This window comes from Nyctereutes procyonoides, unplaced genomic scaffold (genome assembly GCF_905146905.1).
Source record: "Nyctereutes procyonoides isolate TBG_1078 unplaced genomic scaffold, NYPRO_anot_genome, whole genome shotgun sequence".
Taxonomy (NCBI): domain Eukaryota; kingdom Metazoa; phylum Chordata; class Mammalia; order Carnivora; family Canidae; genus Nyctereutes; species Nyctereutes procyonoides.
In genome coordinates this window covers 25147235-25166594 of record NW_026575036.1, presented here as the reverse complement: position 1 = coordinate 25166594, position 19360 = coordinate 25147235, and the positions used below count along the sequence as shown (strand labels likewise).

Sequence of the window (19360 nt, the reverse complement as noted above, 5' to 3'; positions counted from 1 at the left end):
GGGTCATGACCTGAGCCGAAGGCAGATGCTTAACTGACTGAACCACGCAGGCGCCCCCGAAATAGCATTTAATGCGTGTATCTCTATATACATCAATGTGCATCTAATTGACCTTGAGGCATCTTTGCACAAGTGCACAGATGTGTGTTCCTACGTTGGCTAGCTGGATTTTTTCCTACTGTCCTAATGACTTTTCTCCATGTCAGCACGTCTTGGCTTACACAGTCCTGGGGTTTGGGAGTCAGAACTGGGGAGTGGGGATGAGCAGCCCTGAGAGGCACAGAGGCATGCGAGCGGAGGCAGGACAGCCTCTTAGGACTGTGCAGGGCTTGCAACTTCCTAAGAGATGTGGAGCCAGGTGACCACTGGGGTCCCTTCAATTCCACGCGATCTGAGCCCAGACCAATTTGTGTCGGACCCCAGACATGATGAAGTGGTTGTTGATGTGTTTTGTGGGACGACATGGCATCAGTGCCCACTAGGGTGGCATCTGGCTGGAGGCCCTGCTGCATAACTTACTGAGGTGCTCCTGACTGTACCTCCCAACCTTTCTGTGCCTCAGTTTCCTCCTCTGCGAATGAGGTTAACAATAGTACTGTTAAGGGTTGTAGTGAGAGTGGAGGAGAGGGTGCATGGGAGGCTCGTGGAGTGTGATACGCCAGCACATGCTCCATCGGTGTTGGTGGTTGTCCATAAAGTTGGAATTGTGGGTCTTGTTGGAGGACCCAGGTCTTTCAGATGCGCCCTCTGGCTCAATGGAGTCAGTCTCAACCGTCCCCTTACTGACCTAAAATTCCCCTATTGGGGAGGGGGCACCTCTGCCCTGGAAGCTCTACCCCACAGGCAGCTCAGCTGGACAGGGGGCTGCCCTGGATGGACTCCACACATCCGGCCTCAGCCAAGGGCCCTTGGAAGGCACCGTCCACCCCAAAATTCTGAGGCATTGTTCTCCTGGCCCAGCCGGAGACAGTCTCCTTTATTCCCTAAACTAACCAGAGTCCGAGATCCCCATGGGTGCCACCAGCCCCCGGGGCTGCGGGCTCCTGCCAGCAGTGGCTGCAGCCTGTTCTCCTGCCCCAGCAGCCAAGCAGCCTTTCTGCTCCCACTTCTTCAACCAGTCACCCTCCTCCATGGAAGGTCCCAGCTGATGTGTCACCTTGGAAGGTGGCTTGCCGCAGCTGTCCTCTGCACCCCGGAGCTCCACATGTGGTCTCATCCCCGCACAGCGAGGCTGGGGGATTCTCCTCAAGCAACCTTGGTGGCTCACCCTGGGTGTGGCAGGGGGAAGCCCTAAAATGAACCTGGGAGGGATTGTCAGGTCCAAACCCATCATTCCAGAGATGAGGAAACTGAGCTCGGTATCCCACATTTCAAGCACTCCAGCCGAGGAGGACACGCTCCCCTACTTCACCCCTGGAAAAAAGTCACTATAGACTCAATGGTTTATCAATTTCGCCTTTTTATGTGAGAGTTCTCTTTTACTGAAGTCTGAATGTCCACGCAGTGCTCTTTCTGGAAAGGGCATTTCACTTAGCAGATTTTACCTTTCTAGGAGGGGAAACTTGGCAGCCCCATGTTGCTGTGCTTCTGCTCTTGGCCCTGGGGAGGAAGGAGTGTCAAGAGGGGGAGGGTCCTCGGGAAGATGAGTGTAAGTAGGGGATGAAAGGAGTGGGCTCCTGGACCCCAGGAGAGGAAGGGTGCGTCCTCTGGCTGCCTCTAGGGCTCTTGCCCACCGCTGGCCTCGTAAAGCTGGAACCTGTGAGAACCTGAAACCTGTAACCCCTGAGATGCTGACTCAGCAAGAAATAGAGACCATTTGCAGCTATTTCTGGGGTGATTTAGCTACAGGTGGTCTGATGCTAATAAGAGGGGCCCTCGTTTCTGACCCACATGTCCTATGTCTCTCCTTGCACTGACCTCAACGCGGGCCTGAGCTCTTAACTGCTTGTCAGGTTTATAATGATCCCCTTATTAAGTTCCTCAGATTAAGCACTGGGAACTCAAAGATGAAGCCAGCCTGCAGCTGCTTGGAAGGTCAGGACAGTGGCTTGCAGGTCGGTGGGTGTTTGGAGGACATCCCCCAAAGACAAGCCCATTGGCGCTCACACTTTGGCCGGAGAGCCCCATCTCCCCAACTAGGCCCATCTTGAGGTGCCAGCTTGCATGACCTATTTTCCGGCTACGAACAGCTCGTATTACCTGTTCTAAACATCTGGAATTACCTGCCTGCTTAGTCACCTTCCCTCTGGCTTCCAACACCTGTAGGGCTCCACCCCCTCTCCACCTCTTATCCATCCGGGGTCCCTCCCTCCCCTTTTTCTTCCTGAAGGATCTGGAGGTACCAGATCCACAAGTTCTGATGTCTTTAAAAGGATCAGCCTGGGAAATAAGGCTCATTTGAGAGCTGTGACATTCACCTGACTCTAGTGAAAGTCCCAGAGCCAATCCACTTGGGGCTTCCAACCGGGCACCATGAGGGCCTGTGTGCCCCTGATTGTGGCCGCGCTCTGCAGCCTGGCCTGGGCTGGTAAGTCATCATCTGGTGGGGGTGAAAGGGCCCAGCAGAAAAAAAGCAGCCGGTTAGGGAACCTGGTAGGGGGTGAGCATAGTGGGGCAAGGGAGGGGCAGCTCTGTCCTAAAGCCATGGAGCACCTTAGACCTGTCCATGTCAGAGTCTAGTTGTCCCTGATGGACTAACCTATGGAAGCCCCTTCTAGACTCCTTGGAAGACCAGACCCAAACATCCCTCAGTCCAGCCTGACTTTTGATCTCACCAGGGTTTGTCTGTGGGACCGCTGTAGGGTATAAAGCCGCCGGTGCTGTGGCTTGCTGGCTTTGAGTGGCCTGGCTGCCCTTGGTCACTCCCTCCTCCGCCCCAGGGGCAGGTGAGGTTGTTTGGGGTGGGGCCTTGCTCTGGGTAAATGGGCAGGCTCAGGGGGAAAGCGGAGGAGCCCTGGGCCGAGAGCTAGGCTGGGGGCTCTCTAGGCTGTACAAGTGGGCGGAGGAATGGGTCTTGGACCCGGTGTTGGAGGAAGTAGAGCAGAGAGAAGGATCCTGGCCTCCAGAGACTAGCGGTGCAGGGATGGGACCGGCAGAGGAACAGCACAGCTTTCTGTTCAGGGGATGTGCAAAGTGCTGATGCTGATGTGTTAGTTGGCGGTTGGTTAATGGGTGAGTGGGAACGAGTGCCAAGGGAGGGGGCTGAGCTGAGAGGTGTGGAGACAACCCTCCTCCGCCCAGAGGACAAAGAATCAGAGCTTGATACACATCCCACCCAACCCGGGCTGGTCCTAAATAGGACCATTGTGAGGATTGATTAAGACAGTGAATGAAAAAGCATCTTACCTGGACTGAGATCTCAGTGAGCTAGGTTTTGTTTGTTTGTTTTGTTTGTTTATTTATTTATTTATTTATTTATTTATTTATTTATTTTTACAGTTTAGTCTTTCTTTCTTTCTTTCTTTCTTTCTTTCTTTCTTTCTTTCTTTCTTTCTTTCTTCTTTCTTTCTTGGTTTTATTTATTTATTCATGAGAGACAGATTGAGAGAGAGAAAGGCAGAGACACAGGCAGAGGGAGGAGCAGGCTCCATGCAGGGAGCCCGACGCGGGACTCGATCCCAGGTCCCCAGGATCATGCCTTGGGTCAAAGGCAGGCTCTAAACCGCAGAGCCCCCCAGGCTGCCCTGAACTGGGGTTTTGATTGCGATCATGCTTATAAATCTTCCTGGGAGCAATGTCCTCATTTCCAGTCAGGTTGTGTATAAGGAGACCCCTAGCGGGATTCCAGGTTCAAAAACCTTTGGAGGAGAAAGCTGTTCCCAGGCCCCCACGAACTGGGGGGGTGGGGGGACCGCGTACCTCCACTCTGGCCCCACCGTGGAGCTGGGAATCAGCTCCACCTGGGCCAACAGCGAGGGCGTGAGAACTTCCAGCTCAGTGTGCAGGAGTGGCCGCTGGGTCGGTACACCCCGCTCTCAGGACAGGAGGGTGGCTTGAGACCTTTGGGGGTGGCGGACACCCCCGGGGACAGAGGCCACAGTAGCTTCAGAGGTGCAGGTGGAGCCCTTGCGCCTGGGGTGGTGCCGGGGTGGTGATGGGGCCTGGCTGTGGGGTGGATGGGAAGTCGGGTAGGCCTTCTTCCCTAAGGTTGGGGCGGGGGGCGGGGGGGAGGCTTGGCTGTTGTCTCCCCGGGTTCTAGCATCCCAGAGCTTGGATGCAGGAATATGGACCATACGGAGGAATCACTGGTTGTTCCAAATGAACGAGGCAGGAAGCTGGTCCTGGAAATGAGCCTTCCTGGTGCGTCCAGTCTCCAGGAAAACAGCCTCTGGGGCTCCCGGACAGGCACGGGTGTGGGATGCTCCAGCCCTCAGGGTGGCTCAGGGGACCACAACAGGGACCTCCAGTCTTGGGACCTGACTCCCCTGGGGGACAGCGCGGATGCGGGTGGGCGTTCTAGCATACGGCCGTCTTGGAGAGCGCGGGGAGCTTGAGCATCTCATGAGAGAGGGGAGGCCCTAAGCCTTTCAAGGGGGGGATGGAGGGAAAGCCTGAGTCTGAGCCGGGCAAGGCCCAAGTGAAGAAAGGCAGAGGCCCGAGAGCTGGGCGGGAGGGCTGCTGAGCAGTGACTCAGCACCTGGCCAGCGAGCCAGGCACCCGCAGAGCCCTGTGTGGGCCGCAGGCACAGGGCGGGGGCGCCCCAGTGGAGTCAGGGTGACTGTCCTGCTGAGTGTCCCCAGAACAGCACAGCGAGACGCCCGTGAGGAAAGTCCCTCCTACCTCTCCCGTCCACCCCCCAGGCCCCAGGTCCTCTTGAGCAGACGGAGTTTCCAGGGGTTCTTACGGGGACAGGGCTCTTGAACCGAGATGAAAAAGTCCACTGAGCCGGGGCGGGGGGGGGGGTGGTGGTGGCCTCCTGAGCTCCCCACAGCTGACCATTCACGTGGCGCCCTTCTCAAGTGGTGCCAGCTGCTGGAAGGAAGTGAATTCTTTCCCGGGGACCTGCTGATCTGGCCCATTGTAAGCCTTGCCCTGATTTGTCTGAATTCTCTCCCTTTGGACTCTGGGTGTCCTGCCAGGCTGACCGGGCAGGCAGCTGACCGAGCCTTCCTCCCGGCCTAAAAATTCCCCCCTTGAGTTCTTTGCATTCAGGTTCCAAGGGAGCATCGTTTTCGAGAACAATCCACTGGATCAAAGGCCTGCCTTCCTGGCCACACTGGAGGCCCCGGAGGCAACTCGAGGCTGCCTCAGGACCTGGTTAACCTTGACCTGACTCCTCTTTGATGTGCAGAACACAGGCTCATAGCAATGATGTCAGCTAGGAAACTGTCAGCCACATAAATGCCCTGACACCCCGGTCCGAGGGGCGGCCCCGCTGAAACCCAGATTAAGCACGTCCCAGGGAGACTGCTCCAGCCAAGGGGGCACGGAACACTGTCACTGTTTATCTAACCACCGTGTGTTGCTGGTATGTGTCATTCCGTACCAAGTGCTTTACCAAAATCAACATATTCGAGTCTTAGAGCTGTTCTGTGAGGCGGACTCCATTGTTATGACACTTTCATAAACAAGGAAACTGAGGCACAGAAGGTCAGATAACTCGCCCAAGGTCTTCTAGCTAGAAAGCAGCAGGACCAGAATTCCAGCCCCAAGCAGTTTTGGCATCGGAGTCCAGGTTCTCAAGCCCCCCCGGCCTGCTGTGCCACCCTGATTACTACTGTGTAAACCGTAACCCCACCGCCCAAGCCAGTTTAACTAATCCCGTGTCCTTAATATTCACCTCCCACCCCATCCAGGCTTAAGTTGAGGTTCCGGACCTGTGTGGAATCACCACCAGAACCGAGTCCCAAAGCAAAAGTGGGATTATTTTCCTTCTCCTAATCCTGACACACTCTTCAACCCGGAGGTTGTCTTAAACCTACCCCCCCCCCCAATCCCATTCCTCCGCTAAGCATTGGTGCAAAATTGTTACTTCATCAATACATTTAACGAAAGCCCAAATCCCAACCTCAACTCTCAATCTAAAGCAAATTAGGTTTCGGTTTCTGCGTTTGTTACAAGTTCCGACGCTCGTGGCAACCCTGACTCCGGTCTTGACATCCTCCGTAGCCCACAGCCTGGCCCCTAAACCCAGCCTTCCGAGATCCAAACCTCAGGAACCTCAAGTGGAAACAAAGACTCTGTAATTACCCTTAAAGCTCAAAGTGGAAGGAAAGGGCCCCCGAAGCCAGCTGTCGCTCTGGCGTGCTCCCGACGCTGTCTTTGCTGGGGTGGGCATTTGTGTTTTTAGGAGTGGTAGTGGATTTGTACCATTTCTTTCAAAAGCTTTTTTGTCCATGCCCCCTTGGGACCAAACATTTGCTTCTGTGAGCCACGTGGCTGGAGTAAGGGTTGTGGTCTGTGGTTACACAAGGGATCCGATTCCAGAATCCAGTTCTCACCCATACTCGCCTCATGCCCTACCCAAGCATAAACTAATTCAAATGCATGCCAAAGACTAGAGGAAACAGAAAGTCGGGACCCGGGGCACACAGGGTGCAGGGGAGACCCGACGAAGGGGAACAAAGAACAAACCAGCAGAAGACCTGAAAGGGACAGGATGAGAGGAGGGGTGTCGCAGGGGAGAGGGCAGGAGGGATCACTGAGACAGCAGTGACTTCCCTTCATCTATGGGACAGATGAAGGGTGGCCTGTGGGTCACCACCAGCACACAGACTTCTTTCATTGGTCTGCCTGATTTTTTTAAAATTATTTTTTAAATTTTATTTATTTATTCATGAGAGTACACACACACAGAGAGAGAGAGAGAGAGAGAGAGAGAGAGAGAGAGAGAGGCAGAGACACAGGCAGAGGGAGAAGCAGGCTCCATGCAGGGAGCCTGACGTGGGACTCGATCCCGGGTCTCCAGGATCGGGCCCTGGGCTGAAGGCGGCGCCAAACCTCTGAGCCACCTGGGCTGCCCTGATTTTTTTTTAAAAAGGTTTTATTTATTTATTCATGAGACACACACACACACACACACACACACACACACCACACACAGAAACAGAGACACAGGCAGAGGGACAAGCAGGCTCCCCGTGGGGACCCTGATGCGGGACTCAATCCTAGGACCCCGGGATCACACCCTGAGCCAAAGGCAGATGTTCAACCGATGAGGCACCCAGGCATCCCAGTCTGTCTGAATTTTGTAAAAATTGGAAAATGTCACACGAAAATTCAGGCTTCTCTTGAAAACCTAGAGGCTCTAGCAACACTGAGCCTGCATCCCAATTTGGCAGGAGTGGCTGGGACCGATGGTGGCTGCCAATTTCAGACCGAGCATCACTTCCAAGTTTGTCACGATCCCCACCTCTTCCTACCGCCTCCCCGCTTCTTTACTTGCTTATATTAAAGGTCTGGCCTCACTGGGCATTCAGGTTTGTGGTCCTCATCTATATTATGAGCCCTGCGGTATAGGGTGGGTGGTGGGTGGTGGGCGGTGGGGATGAGGCTTATACTGGTGCATGGGTGGCTGTGCATATATTTCTCCTTGCAGATAGCAACGATCTTTCCTGCCAGGTGGGGCCCCTGCCCCTGTCTGCAAACCCCACTTGCAAGGGGGCACCTCGATGAGGGGAATGGGCTCCTCAGATTGCTGAGTGTGTGACTTTTACTGCTCATAGGAAACTTGGAGTCATGTGCATCTCGCTGTAATGAGAAATTCAACCGGGACGCTGCCTGCCAGTGTGACCGCCGGTGTCACCGGCATGGGGACTGCTGTGAGGACTATGAGCACCTGTGCAGTGGTGAGGCTCCTCGTGGGGGAGAAGGGTCCAGGAGGCACAGCGGGCCAGGCCATGCCTATGGCCAGAGTGCCTGAAAGGACGCTGGCTTGGGTGTCCAGCAGCTTGGAGCAGGGTTCAAGCCTGGTGGTGGGGCTCAAGGGGCCCGACTGAGGACACTGAGGGCAGAGCAAAGGTCGGGGATTTGGCCAGGACTTGTCCCAGATACTCTAGGATGTCCCCAGTGTAAGACCCCAACTTACAAGGAAACGGATGTTATTTACCTGGAACATCTCTCTGAAGGGTCAGGATTAACGACACTATCTTGAAAGTTTAAGTAATTCCCCAAACAGCAAAATGATAATTAACCATAAAACATTAAGATAGCATGTATTACATTCCCCTTCTCGTTGTTCAACACTTTACGTTGCAACAGTGTAAAAATGGAGTCGAACTTTCCAGCTTGTGTGCCTCCAGGAAGACCGCACGGCGTCACAGGGACTGTTGTGATTCACACCACTCGTCCTAGAATGAGTGGACCGAGGCGGCTGCACCATCTCCAATCCGTCATTCCCCGTCCAGTGATTAAATGGCACACACGCTGCTCTCAAGAGCCCCTTGTTTCTCTGCTACTCCAACAACATAGTTTTAAAAAATAATTTTGAATAATCCCCTTGTTTGGAAGCTTCCAGCATGTTAGACCGCCAGATAAATGGTCTGCTTTGTGCCATGAAGCCTTGTGAAGTTCACTGTCAAACCATGTGCCCTGACCCTCAGTTTGCAAAACATGATCACTGACTGAAGCCACCGTGGGTAACGGCCAGCAAACCCACGGCATATGGTGGTGCAGGTTGTGCACTGCACAAGGGCACCTGTCGGAGAAGGCAAGTTGACCAAAATCGAATCTGTACCCTTCTTGCTGGTCCATGTGCCTTGGTAAAGAGCTGTGTCTGCTGAGAGAAAGGAGTACCTTTTTCCAATTTTCCCAAAGTGGGTACCTGCTGGCCCAGCCATGTGCCCACTGAGCTGCTTCCACCTCGAAGGAACCCCCATTCACTTTACACGAAAACACCATCTCTACTAGCTGAAATTTTGTTGGTCCGGCCCGGGTAGGGAAGCCCTGGTCCAGAGCTCAGGGCCAGAATCAGAGCCTGCCGCCTTCCCCCGCCCGGTGCCCGGCAGATCCAGGGGAGCCTGTGCGCCTCGGACCATCGGGCTGGCATCTCACGGCGCGGACAGCACTTAGCCAGGGGCCAGTCGGTCTCCAAGTCTGATTTGCAACTCAGAATCCTTTTCCGGCAGGAAAAATACAGCTGATGCTTGAGACTCTAAGTCAGCCCTTGAGAGTCTCGTTAGCGTGACATGGGCTGGGCTGAGGACCCCGTGGGTTGTCAGCACTCAGAACACGGCCTGGCACGAAGTCAGTGATCAGAAGAGGTTTGTTGGCTCGATGCATCATCTGACCCGTGGTTCTGATGATCCTAACAGGACACTCCCCGGAAAACTCACTAACAGCCTCTGAATCTCTTTGGAATTGTGTTGCTTCTTTGGGGGAAGTTCCCCCACTGCGTGAGGGAGAGGAGCCCAGAGTCCCCAGGAGCATCCTTCCTCCTCCTCTCCACCCACCCCGGGCCACAGTCAGGCCAAGGGGGCAGGGCAGCAATAGGAACCTGCTTTTCTGGGCACCCCCCGCCCCCCAGTCTCCACTGCCATTGCCAAGTGTTGTAAAGAAAGAAGGGAAGTCGGTATCGCAGGAAACAGTTCTTAGTCCCCGAGGGCCTGGGTGGAGTTCACCCTTGACTGGGACTGGGACTTATGGTAGGTAAGGGATGTTCCCTAAGGGACCTGTTCCTTAGTTCCCTAAGTCGCTGTCATTTGGAGATGCTCGAGCCTCTCCGTCTATCAACTTAGGTTGGAGAGAAGTCGTACCCACATGGGAGGTGTCAATCCAGAAGGCTCCACTTCCCACCCCCCCTCCCCTTTGTGCCACACTGGACACCAGAGCGTTTGAGGGGCAGGGAGAGTTGTCGCCTGGGCAAATTCTTTTATTTATTTATTTATTTATTTATTTATTTATTTATTTATTTATTTATTTATTTTTTATTTTTTTTGCCTGGGCAAATTCTTGTCACTTTTTAATGACAGCCTTCAATGGCCCATCCCGTCTGTCTTCCATCTTCAGTTTGTCTCCTTCGTCACTTGGTACTTACTCCTTGTGCCTTAGCCTCTGTTTTGTGTCTCCTGCCCCTGCACTGCTTGTCCTGGAGGGGAAGGGAAGGAACCCCCCTCTCCGCCCTCTGGGGGTGGGGGGCCTGGGATGGTGGCGGCCAGTGACTCTACTTCCATGACCTCCAGTGGAAGAGGACCCCAAGGAGCCCGAGCCATTCCTGGAGCTGGAGGAAGAGATGTTGGAGGCCCCCCCTGGCCGTGAGTCTGCCTTTCTAAAGGGGGGGGCTTCAGGCTAAAAGAAGGGGTGACCCAGAGGTGCAGCCACCCTGGTGGCAGCAGGCGCAGGCCTAAGCCAGGCGGACCCTAAAGGCAGCGCGGGGCGGTGTAAGAGGCCATGCCAGGCAGCTGGGGGGGGGGGCGGCGGGGGTAGGCAGGAAAGGGCGTCCGGGCCTCTGGAGGGAAGTGGAAGAGCTTTTATTTTTAGAGTGGGAAACTTTGCAAAACAACAGGCCCCAAAGTAGCGTTTGGCCTCTCGGAAAGGGCTTCCTGACCCAGAAGGGTGTGCACCAGTTCAGCTTGTTTGTTTTCCTTCCCCGGAGATCTTGCACAGGAGCGGGGAGGGAGTGAGGCTGGGGGAGGGGGGGTGCTGGAGGCCCCCCCCCCCCACGGCCGGCCAGGCGACCTCTAGGGGTCTGCCCCGGACTCACGGCTCCCTGTCGTCCCAGACTTGTACTCGGCACCCAGCTCCTGCCAGGCCCGCTGCCACGAGGCCTTCGACAGGCACCAGCCCTGCCACTGCGATGCCCGCTGCCCAGAGTTTGGGAACTGCTGCCAGGACTTCGAGGGCCTCTGTGGCCACCACGGTCAGTCTCCCGCTCCCTTTAGCGCAGCCCCCGAGACGGAGGAGCTCTCCGGGGCAATGACGGTTCTCCAGGTGGGGCCCCTGGAGCCGCAGCAACTGTATCATCTGGGAATGTATTAGAAAGGGAGACCCCAGGGCTTCACCCCACACCTACTGAATCAGAAACGCTGGGGGTGGGCCCACTGCCCTGCTTTGGCAAGCCCTCCAGGTCACTCGGGGGCATGCCAGTCTGAGAAGCTTCCAGGAGGAGGGGGCAGTGTGGCCACTCTGGGCAAGGCCACGTGCCGCTTTTAGGTATCCTCTAGGTGCTAGGCCCCTGGCCTCCGACCCCTAGGGTGACGGATTGCGGCCCCTCTGCCTGGCTGCCGGCTTCTGGAAGGTGCCCAGAGGAGGGGGCACACGGAGGCCCCCACGGCCCCAGGCCTTCCTGAGGCTGAGACAGCCCCCCCAATTCCTCCCAGAGGGCTTCTCCTACAGCAGTGATGCCATAACCAAGGAGGAGCTCCAGAGCATCTCTGAGAAGATCTACAGGGCGGACGTCAACAAAGCCCAGAAGCAAGACATCATTCTCAACAGCCAAAACCGCATCTTGCCCTCGGAGACCAGAGACCAAGTGGACCGCTGCCCGGAACCGTGAGTCCCCTTCAGTCGTCCTGCGCGGTGGCCCCACCACTGCCACCCCAGGCCCCCCCACCTTTGCTTCTTTCCACCCTGGCACTTTTCCCCTCAGGGCAGGCAGGATGGAAGGCAGAGAGAAAAACAGGTCCCCAGAGACAAATAAAGCCATTTTGAGGGCCTGTGGGCGTCCAGCTGGGAGGGTTTCCGTGATTGACGGGCCTCCCAAGGGCTGAAGCGGAAGAAGCTTCGAGAGTGTCTCAAGTCCCCGCTGTGTTCGCATGCCTGCCCCGGCCTGTCTGGCGGCCCCGGGTGGGGTGGGGGCCCCGCTCCATGCTCACCGTCCCATTGGGCCTCCCTCCGCCTCCCGCAGGCTCTTCACGTATGTCAACGAGAAGCTGTTTTCCAAGCCGACCTACGCGGCCTTCATCAACCTCCTCAACAACTACCAGCCGGCCACGGGCCGCGGGGAGCGCTTCAGCGCGCAGCAGCTGGCCGAGCAGGAAGCCTTCCTCAGGGCGGTCATGAGGACTGCGGTCATGAAGGAACTGTACGGCTTCCTCCGCCAGCAGAGTGAGTGAGCCCCCCGGGCCCCACGGGCAGGGCTGAGGCCCGGGCTGGCCTGGGGAGGGCCTGGTGGCCAGTGGCCGACCGGGAGGGGCCCAGAGAGGAGCCCAGGCCAGGCCCCGGGCCTCTCGCCTCTCTTTTGATGGACCCGGAGCTGCGTCCTTTGTCCCCACCACTCGCCGCTTCAGTCTCAGGGCCTCTGCAAGAGGGGGAGTCACCCCACGCCACCCCACCGAGGCTGATCCCAGAGGCGGCACTCTTCCTGGTGGGGGGGCCCGCAGGGTCCCTAAGCCTCTCCCCCCACCCCCGCTCCGGGGCCAGGAAGGATGTTGACTCTCTCCACATCTTTGCTGGGGAAGCAGCAACAGAAAATCACCAAGAGTTCTGAGAGGGGACGTTCTCCCGGGAGGGGCTGTGGCTCGAGTGGCTCCAGATAGGGAGACATTTGAACCAGACCAAAAAGGGTTTGAGGCGCAGGACTTTCTGGCAGGAGGTTGTGCTGGTCAGTGTGCAGGTCCTCTCCTCCACGCCAGGGGCCGGGCCTATGGGCAGCTCTGTCCAGGCCTCTGCCCGGGCTCAGGGTGGCTGGTCCCACCTGCCTGCCGTCCCTGTAGAGTGAGGCCCAGGGAGGTTGGCAGGTAAAGCTGGGGACACGCGGGCAGCCCCTGTGAAGAGGGCGCGATCCAGCACCGCCCCCTGCTGCTCCTCTGCAGCAAACACAAGACACAACTTGGAGGCCAAGCAGGCCCGCCAGCTTTTCAGGGAGCAGCAGCAACCCCCTCCCCTCACCCCCCAGGCTAGGTGACTTGTCTGAGATGAGGCACCCTGGGATCGATCCCATACTGGGGCCAGGCTGTTCCATTATGTATCCTGCCCTCACCCCTCTCCCTGGCCAAATCCAGACTGTCCTTCAAGCTCTAGCTCACATCCCGCGTTGCTGAAGCTGCACCTGCCCCAGCGCACCACTGGCTTCCAGCGTGTCCTCAGAAGTCGGGGGGAGGGGGGGCGGAGGGGGGGGGCAGCTCCAAATAGCCTTGGGCCACGGAGACTCTACTACCACTTGTTGGTGGTGTGACCCTGGGCAAATTAGCTTACCTGTCGGAGCCTTATCTGTGAAACGGGGTCTTGGCGGGTTAATGCACATGAAGGGCTCAGTGCAAGGACTAGCACCGGGTCAGTGGTAGCCATCTGGAGGGTGAAACCATTGTCTGCTATGTTGTGTACATTTTGTCTTGTTTTCTGACCCTGTTTTAAGTCCTTGAGAGGATGGAATGTGTCTGGTATCTCCTTGGTATCCTCCACCCACGATTCTGAGTAGCAGTTGGTACCTTGTGGCTCCCTAAGTTAGAGCTCCGGCCCCGACTTTCTCATGGGTCCCACCTGCCTCTCCACCTCCCGTGGGTCTCTCATGCATCTACTCAGAACTTAGTGGGAAGAGGGCAGCCCGGGTGGCTCAGCGGTTTAGCGCTGCCTTCAGCCCAGGGCGTGATCCTAGAGACCCGGGATCGAGTCCCACGTCGGGCTCCCTGCATGGAGCCTGCTTCTCCCTCTACCTGTGTCTCTGCCTCCCTCTCTCTGTGTTTCTAATGAATAAATAAAATCTTAAAAAAAAAAAAAAGAACTTAGTGGGAAGAGAACTCATGGTTCCCACCCCTCCTTCCTTGGTCTTTCTCATCCCATCAACGACACCACAGTCCATCATCCCATTGCTCAGGCCTGAACCCAGGAGTTATATTCGATTCTTCTCTGCCTCACGGCTCCCCGCCTCCTGTTCCTCCATCAGGAATGTCCATCGCACCCTCCTTCAAAATCTACCCCCAGTCCGCCCACTTCTCAGCCCTCCTCCACGGCTGCCACCACTGCTTCTGGCCTGGACGACGCGTTAGCCTCAAAACTGGTCTCTCTGCTGCTCGTACGCCCCACTGACTTTTTATATACACAACCAGAGTGGGCCTTTAAAAACAAAGCAATCACATAATTCCCCTGCTTAAAACCCTTCGGCGGCTTTCTCGCCTCCAAGAAGCTGTAAAGTCCTTCAGAGACAGTTGACATGTGTAATGGTCACGTGGGCTCAAGTGCCGTTTCTACCTCTTATCGACCCTGTGATCTAGTGGGAGTTACACAACCCCAGTTGGCCTCAATTTCCTCATTTCTAAATTGGGGGTAATTAGCACCCACCCTATGTGAAGATTCAATGTGAGGACTGGAAACACTTAACATAGTTTGGGCCCATAGAACGTGGTTAGCAATTCGAAACTCTTTTTGAATTATTACTTTGTGACTGACACCCATCCTTCTTGGCATGGCTTGCCAGGCCTGATCGCTCCTACCTCTCCGACCTCCTGTCCTTCCTCTCCTCCCTGCATTCACTGTGCTCCAGCCACCCTGGCTTTCCCTTAGCTCTTTGAACGTGAGGCCCAGGTGGTCTTAGAGTCTTGCTCCTGCTGTTCCCTCTACGTGGAAGAAACTTTCCCCCGATGTTGTGTGGCCTATCCCTTACCCTTCAGGTCTCTGATCTGTGCTACCTTCTCAGAGAGGTCTTTTTGATCTTCCTTTCTAGAAGAACTCCCCAACACAACCCACCTCTAGTCATCATGGGGTACCCTGCTTTCTTTCTTTCATAGCGCTTATCTGCAATCATATTGTTTATTAGCTGTCTCTTCCGCTGGGAGGGAAACTGTGAAAGCAGGGATCCTGTCCTTGCTATTCCCTGTTGAATCCTCAGCCTGTAGATCTGGCTTGGCACAAAACAGGGGCACTGTGCATAGTTATTGAAAGGACAGTTTTTTAAAAAAGATTTTATTTGTTTATTCATGAGAGACATGGAGAGAGAGGCAGAGACACAGGCAGAGGGAGAAGCAGGCTCCCTGCGTGGAGCCTGATATGGGATTCGATCCCAGGACCCCAGGATCATGACCTGAGCCGAAGGCAGACGCTTAACCACGGAGCCACCCAGGCACCCCACTGAATACATTTTTGGTTGAAACCCTGTGTCTCTTGATGTGCTAGAGCAGGTGGCCCTTCCCTGCTTCCTGAAACCTGGTCCCGCATTCCCCTCTCTTAAGTCCTCTATGTTCCTCCCCGCAGATCGCTATAGCTTAGAACAGGAGTTTGTCAACGACTTGAAGAACATGTGGTTTGGGCTCTATTCAAGAAGCAATGAAGAGGAGGACTCAAGTGGCTTTGAACACGTCTTCTCAGGTGGGATCATTCTGCTTGGAAAGAAAGAGTTGGAGGAATGAAGAGAGACAGCTTCCCTCAGGAGTAGGGCAGCATCAGGCACCGATGAATCGGCTGCCAAGCAGCTAGCAGGGACAGGCATGTCCACTCCCAAGCCAAGAGGAAGGGGTCTGAGCAGCTGTTTTTGAGGAACTGTCGTTTCTGGAGTTTCTGAAGGGGAAAGGAGACCAGATGCTGGGGCTCCCAAAGGATACACATAGGAAGAAAAATGTGTTTGGGGGTGTGGCTCTCTACTTCTGCATGGTCCTCTGGGCTATGGGCATTCTATGAGCCATAGTCCGAGGAAGGCGGACAGCCTTGGTATGGGAGGGGCAAAAGGTGTTGGAGGGGAGGCCCATATCACCCACCTTGAACTCTTTATTATAGGTGAAATCAAAAAAGGCAAAGTCACCGGCTTCCATAACTGGATCCGCTTCTACATGCAGGAGAAGGAGGGCCTGGTTGACTATTACAGTCACATCTACGATGGCCCTGTGAGTACGGAGTGTGGACCCCGTGGGCTGGAGAAGCCTTATTGGTACCCAGACTTCCTGCCCTCACTCTGCACTCTGAACAGCCACACTTGCCTCTCACCCTGACTCTTGTTGGCCGCCTAGTGGGGATTGTGAGGATGACTCCCCTATCTGCTAGAGTTTAGGCAGCCAGGACCCGAGATTCCCTTCCAAACAGTGAATGCTCCAGAGCTGCAGAGAGCAGGAGGCAGAGAACACCGTCTCTGGATGGGAGGCTCGGGGCAGGGGAGGACTCTCAGATGGGAAGACGAGTCTCACAGATGTGTAGTTACCCGCTGCATGAATTTCTTTAGAATGTGGCCTTGGCTAGTCTGAGTTCAACTCCATTTATTTTATTTAAAAACAAAAGAGAGAGACCTTTGCTGCCCTGTGCCAAGAAATAATTTGGGGACAATAAATTGTCCCTCTCCTCCACATGTGATAGCCACAAGAAACAGTTATGGTTTCTGCTGCCCTGGTACCAGTGACAGGAGTGCTGGCTCTGGCCTCTCAGGGAGATGCACGCTGGCAGCTCCAGACAGAGGATCCAAGTCACACTCAGACACCTTAGCAGGGCAGACTGTTCCCTTGGTCGATGTCACAAATCCAGCTTCCCCAGAAAACTCACACAAGCACCTAATGGGCCCTCACCAAATCTTGGCCAACTGCTACCATTTGCCACCTCTCTCCTCGTGATATTCAACAGGCCCCTGTTACTACCTTCCACAGTGGGATTCATACCCCGACGTGCTTGCCATGCAGTTCAACTGGGATGGCTACTATAAGGAAGTGGGCTCAGCTTTCATTGGCAGCAGCCCTGAGTTTGAACTTGCGCTCTACTCCCTGTGCTTCATTGCCAGGCCAGGAAAAGTGTAAGTACTGGGCCAGCCAGGCTTGGGGAGCAGGCTGGGGCCACATGCTGTTTGCAGCCAGGACAGTTGGGAGAGCCAGATTCTGCAACTCATTGGCTTGGACAAATCACCCTTCTGGACATCAGTTTTCTCACTTGGGAGATGAAGTTGTTAGATAAGACTGTGGTTGTCAAACTTTATTTAGCAGCAAAACCACATGAAATCTTGTACAGAACCTTCATAGATGAAACAGTTAGAAATGGAGTCGCCTTGGGGCTCCAAGCCTCTCTGTTTGGTCTCCAAGGCTGAGAGGGGGATCCCAAAAGCCCCAGAGAGTATAACTTGAAACCACTGGGCTTCACCTTCTAATATTTGAGGACTTTGGGTCCTACTACCTCTGAGACCCTGAGCAGACATTTAATTTCTGGGCATTCAGCTCTAGAATCTGAGATTTTAGAATACTGGTCTGGGAAAGATGAGGAGCAATGTTCTTTAGGAAGCTAGAGAATAAGGCATAGATTTTGAAGGGCTGCCTGGGCATGGGGAGTGGGAGACAATGGCTGGAGAAAGCTGTGATGGTTCTCTTGGGGGCTGTTCAAGTCAGGGTGGAGCCCTTCTACATGGGTTGGGCTTAATCTTCCCAGTCAGGAGATGGGCATGGAAGGACACGGTGGGCCCCTATGACTTGGCCATCTTTCCCCACAGGTGCCAGTTAAGCCTGGGTGGATATCCCTTGGCCATCCAGACCTATCCCTGGGACAAGTCCACCTATGGAAATGGCAAGAAATACATCGCCACTGCCTATGTGGTGTCTTCTACCCAATAGAGCTTGGAGCCAGCTAGGGGCATGAGGGCAGTGAAAGTTCTTGCAGGACTCAGGTGCTATCTGCTCTGGGCTGGAGGAGGATGGAGGAGACTGGAGGCATTCCCAAGTTTAGAAATGCCCTTAGAATTGAGAGAAAAGACACAAAAAAGAAAAATGCAAACAAACACTCAAATCTTTGTGCTCCAGCATTTTGAAAATAGAGTCTACACAGAGAAGATGGGAGCCTTCTGTAGCCCTTTGCCCAGATGGGAAGTGAAACCATGGACGAGTCCTCATATTTCCTTTTAATGTAAAGGGAAGCGGTGGGCTCTCTTTCCTCTTTTTTGGAGTTGGTGAGAGGGCAAACCTGATGATATCGTTACTGTGAAGGTGTTTTCAATTGTTCTTAAGAAGAACAGCAGATAAAAATTCAAGGTTACTATAATGGCTGTTATCATACACAGCTCTGCAAACTGCAATTCAGCCCTGTGTTGGGGCCTCAAAGAACTCCGGTCATGGAAATCAAGCAGTGGGTATTTGGTGTTTTCTAGGGTTATATCCTCTCAGAACAGGGTCTGGGAAAATTCTCATGCTTGATGGAGAGGATAATGGGTTGACACAGTGAGTGAACTTGGGAGGGAGTGAACTTCTCCAGGCCTGAGTGTTTTTGCGGCCAGCCCAATGACTGCATCAAGAAGCTTCCTACTTGTAGATGTTTAGTGCAGGTACAGAGGTATATTTTGATCCCACATATTTTGTGAAAGAGTTCCCCAAATAGGAGGAACATTTTGCATCAGAAGGAAGGAACTTATAGCTTGGTGACGTTAACAATTACTTTAAGGCTTATCCAGAAGTCATAATTTGGTGGAATTACTTTGGAGTTAAAGACCAGGGAGAGTGGGGTTCCCTGTTCCAACCTCAATTATGCATTTCTCCTCCCCTGACCTCAGGGAGAACTAGATGCTGTCCCACAGAACTAGGCTGGAACTATGGTTTACAGAGATTGAGTCTCCAATTAAAGTCATTAAGAAAAGTTGAAATCTGTCTCCTTTTTGTATATGACCCCCCTCAACTGTCTCCCTCCGTCTCTGCCGTTTTCCTGGAGCTGAGAGTGATGCTGCTGGCTTCAGTGTCTCTTCAGGATGGTGTGGAGAATGTGGTATCTCAAAGTCCCTGAGGACTCATCAAGTCTCTCTAGCCAAGAGGGAAAGAGAATTCTTCCTGGCAGATTTGTAATGTGAAGAACAGCAGTGTACTTATGGCTTCTGGCTCCACATATAAGGAGCTTGGAAGTCACTATTCCACCCTAACAACAAGTAAAAAACTGAACAGATTGAAAAATCAACAACTCTTCTTCAATCTGTAAGAGAGGAGAGGATGCAGGCAAACCAATCAAAGGTTTGGAAAGTTAGGCAAACCTCAGGGTTGGGAAAGTTAGGCAAATATAGATTGGAATAACCTTGGAAAGATAAGCTTGAGAGCAGAGACTCTCATACAGAAAAATATTGCAGAAACCAGTGCCAGGATGGGAGAATCTGAACTGCAGTTGATGAATTGCCTGAAGGAGAGACAGTGCAGACTACTCTGAGTTAAAAACTCCAGGGCATCCAGGCATCTCACAGTATTGTGAAATTTATCTCCAGGAGCTCCACAAGGCTCCCATAATGTGTATCAGAGAAAAACTTTCTTGGACTTCTGGCATAGGGAGGAGAAGTGGAACCATTCTGAAATAGCCAGAGCACTCTGTCATTCTGAACAAAGCCTGCCCTTGGGGGAAATTTGTTAGCTGGTGGCTAACCTGCTGGAATATTATCAGAGCCTAACTGATCTGGGGAAGGGAAATACCCAGCTCCACCGATGTTAGCCATCCTCTTCTACTCAAAAAGGGCAAAAAGCTGAAAAACACTTGTGAAGTTCACAGTCCAGAGGCATAGCTCAGTAAAAGACTGAGACAAAATCACAGGACTGTAGAATGCTCCCTGCCCCCCACATTACCA

The 19360-nt window shown here is 54.0% G+C and overlaps 1 protein-coding gene across 2 annotated transcripts; it reads left to right on the top strand.

The window, feature by feature from the left end:
• Positions 1–2242: 2242 nt before the first annotated feature.
• On the top strand, positions 2243–18403 carry ENDOU (endonuclease, poly(U) specific). 2 transcript variants are annotated; one of them, XM_055318800.1, is made up of 10 exons: positions 2243–2527; positions 7665–7787; positions 10119–10190; positions 10658–10795; positions 11256–11427; positions 11783–11982; positions 15064–15177; positions 15583–15689; positions 16437–16579; positions 17264–18403. In XM_055318800.1, exons 1-10 carry the CDS (start codon positions 2473–2475, stop codon positions 17382–17384), a joined length of 1245 nt encoding a protein of 414 aa, XP_055174775.1. In that variant the 5' UTR covers positions 2243–2472; the 3' UTR covers positions 17385–18403. The 2 variants fall into 2 exon arrangements, with proteins under 2 accessions (XP_055174775.1, XP_055174774.1); XM_055318799.1 differs by lacking the exons at positions 2243–2527; positions 7665–7787 and adding an exon at positions 7794–9581.
• Positions 18404–19360: the final 957 nt, after the last annotated feature.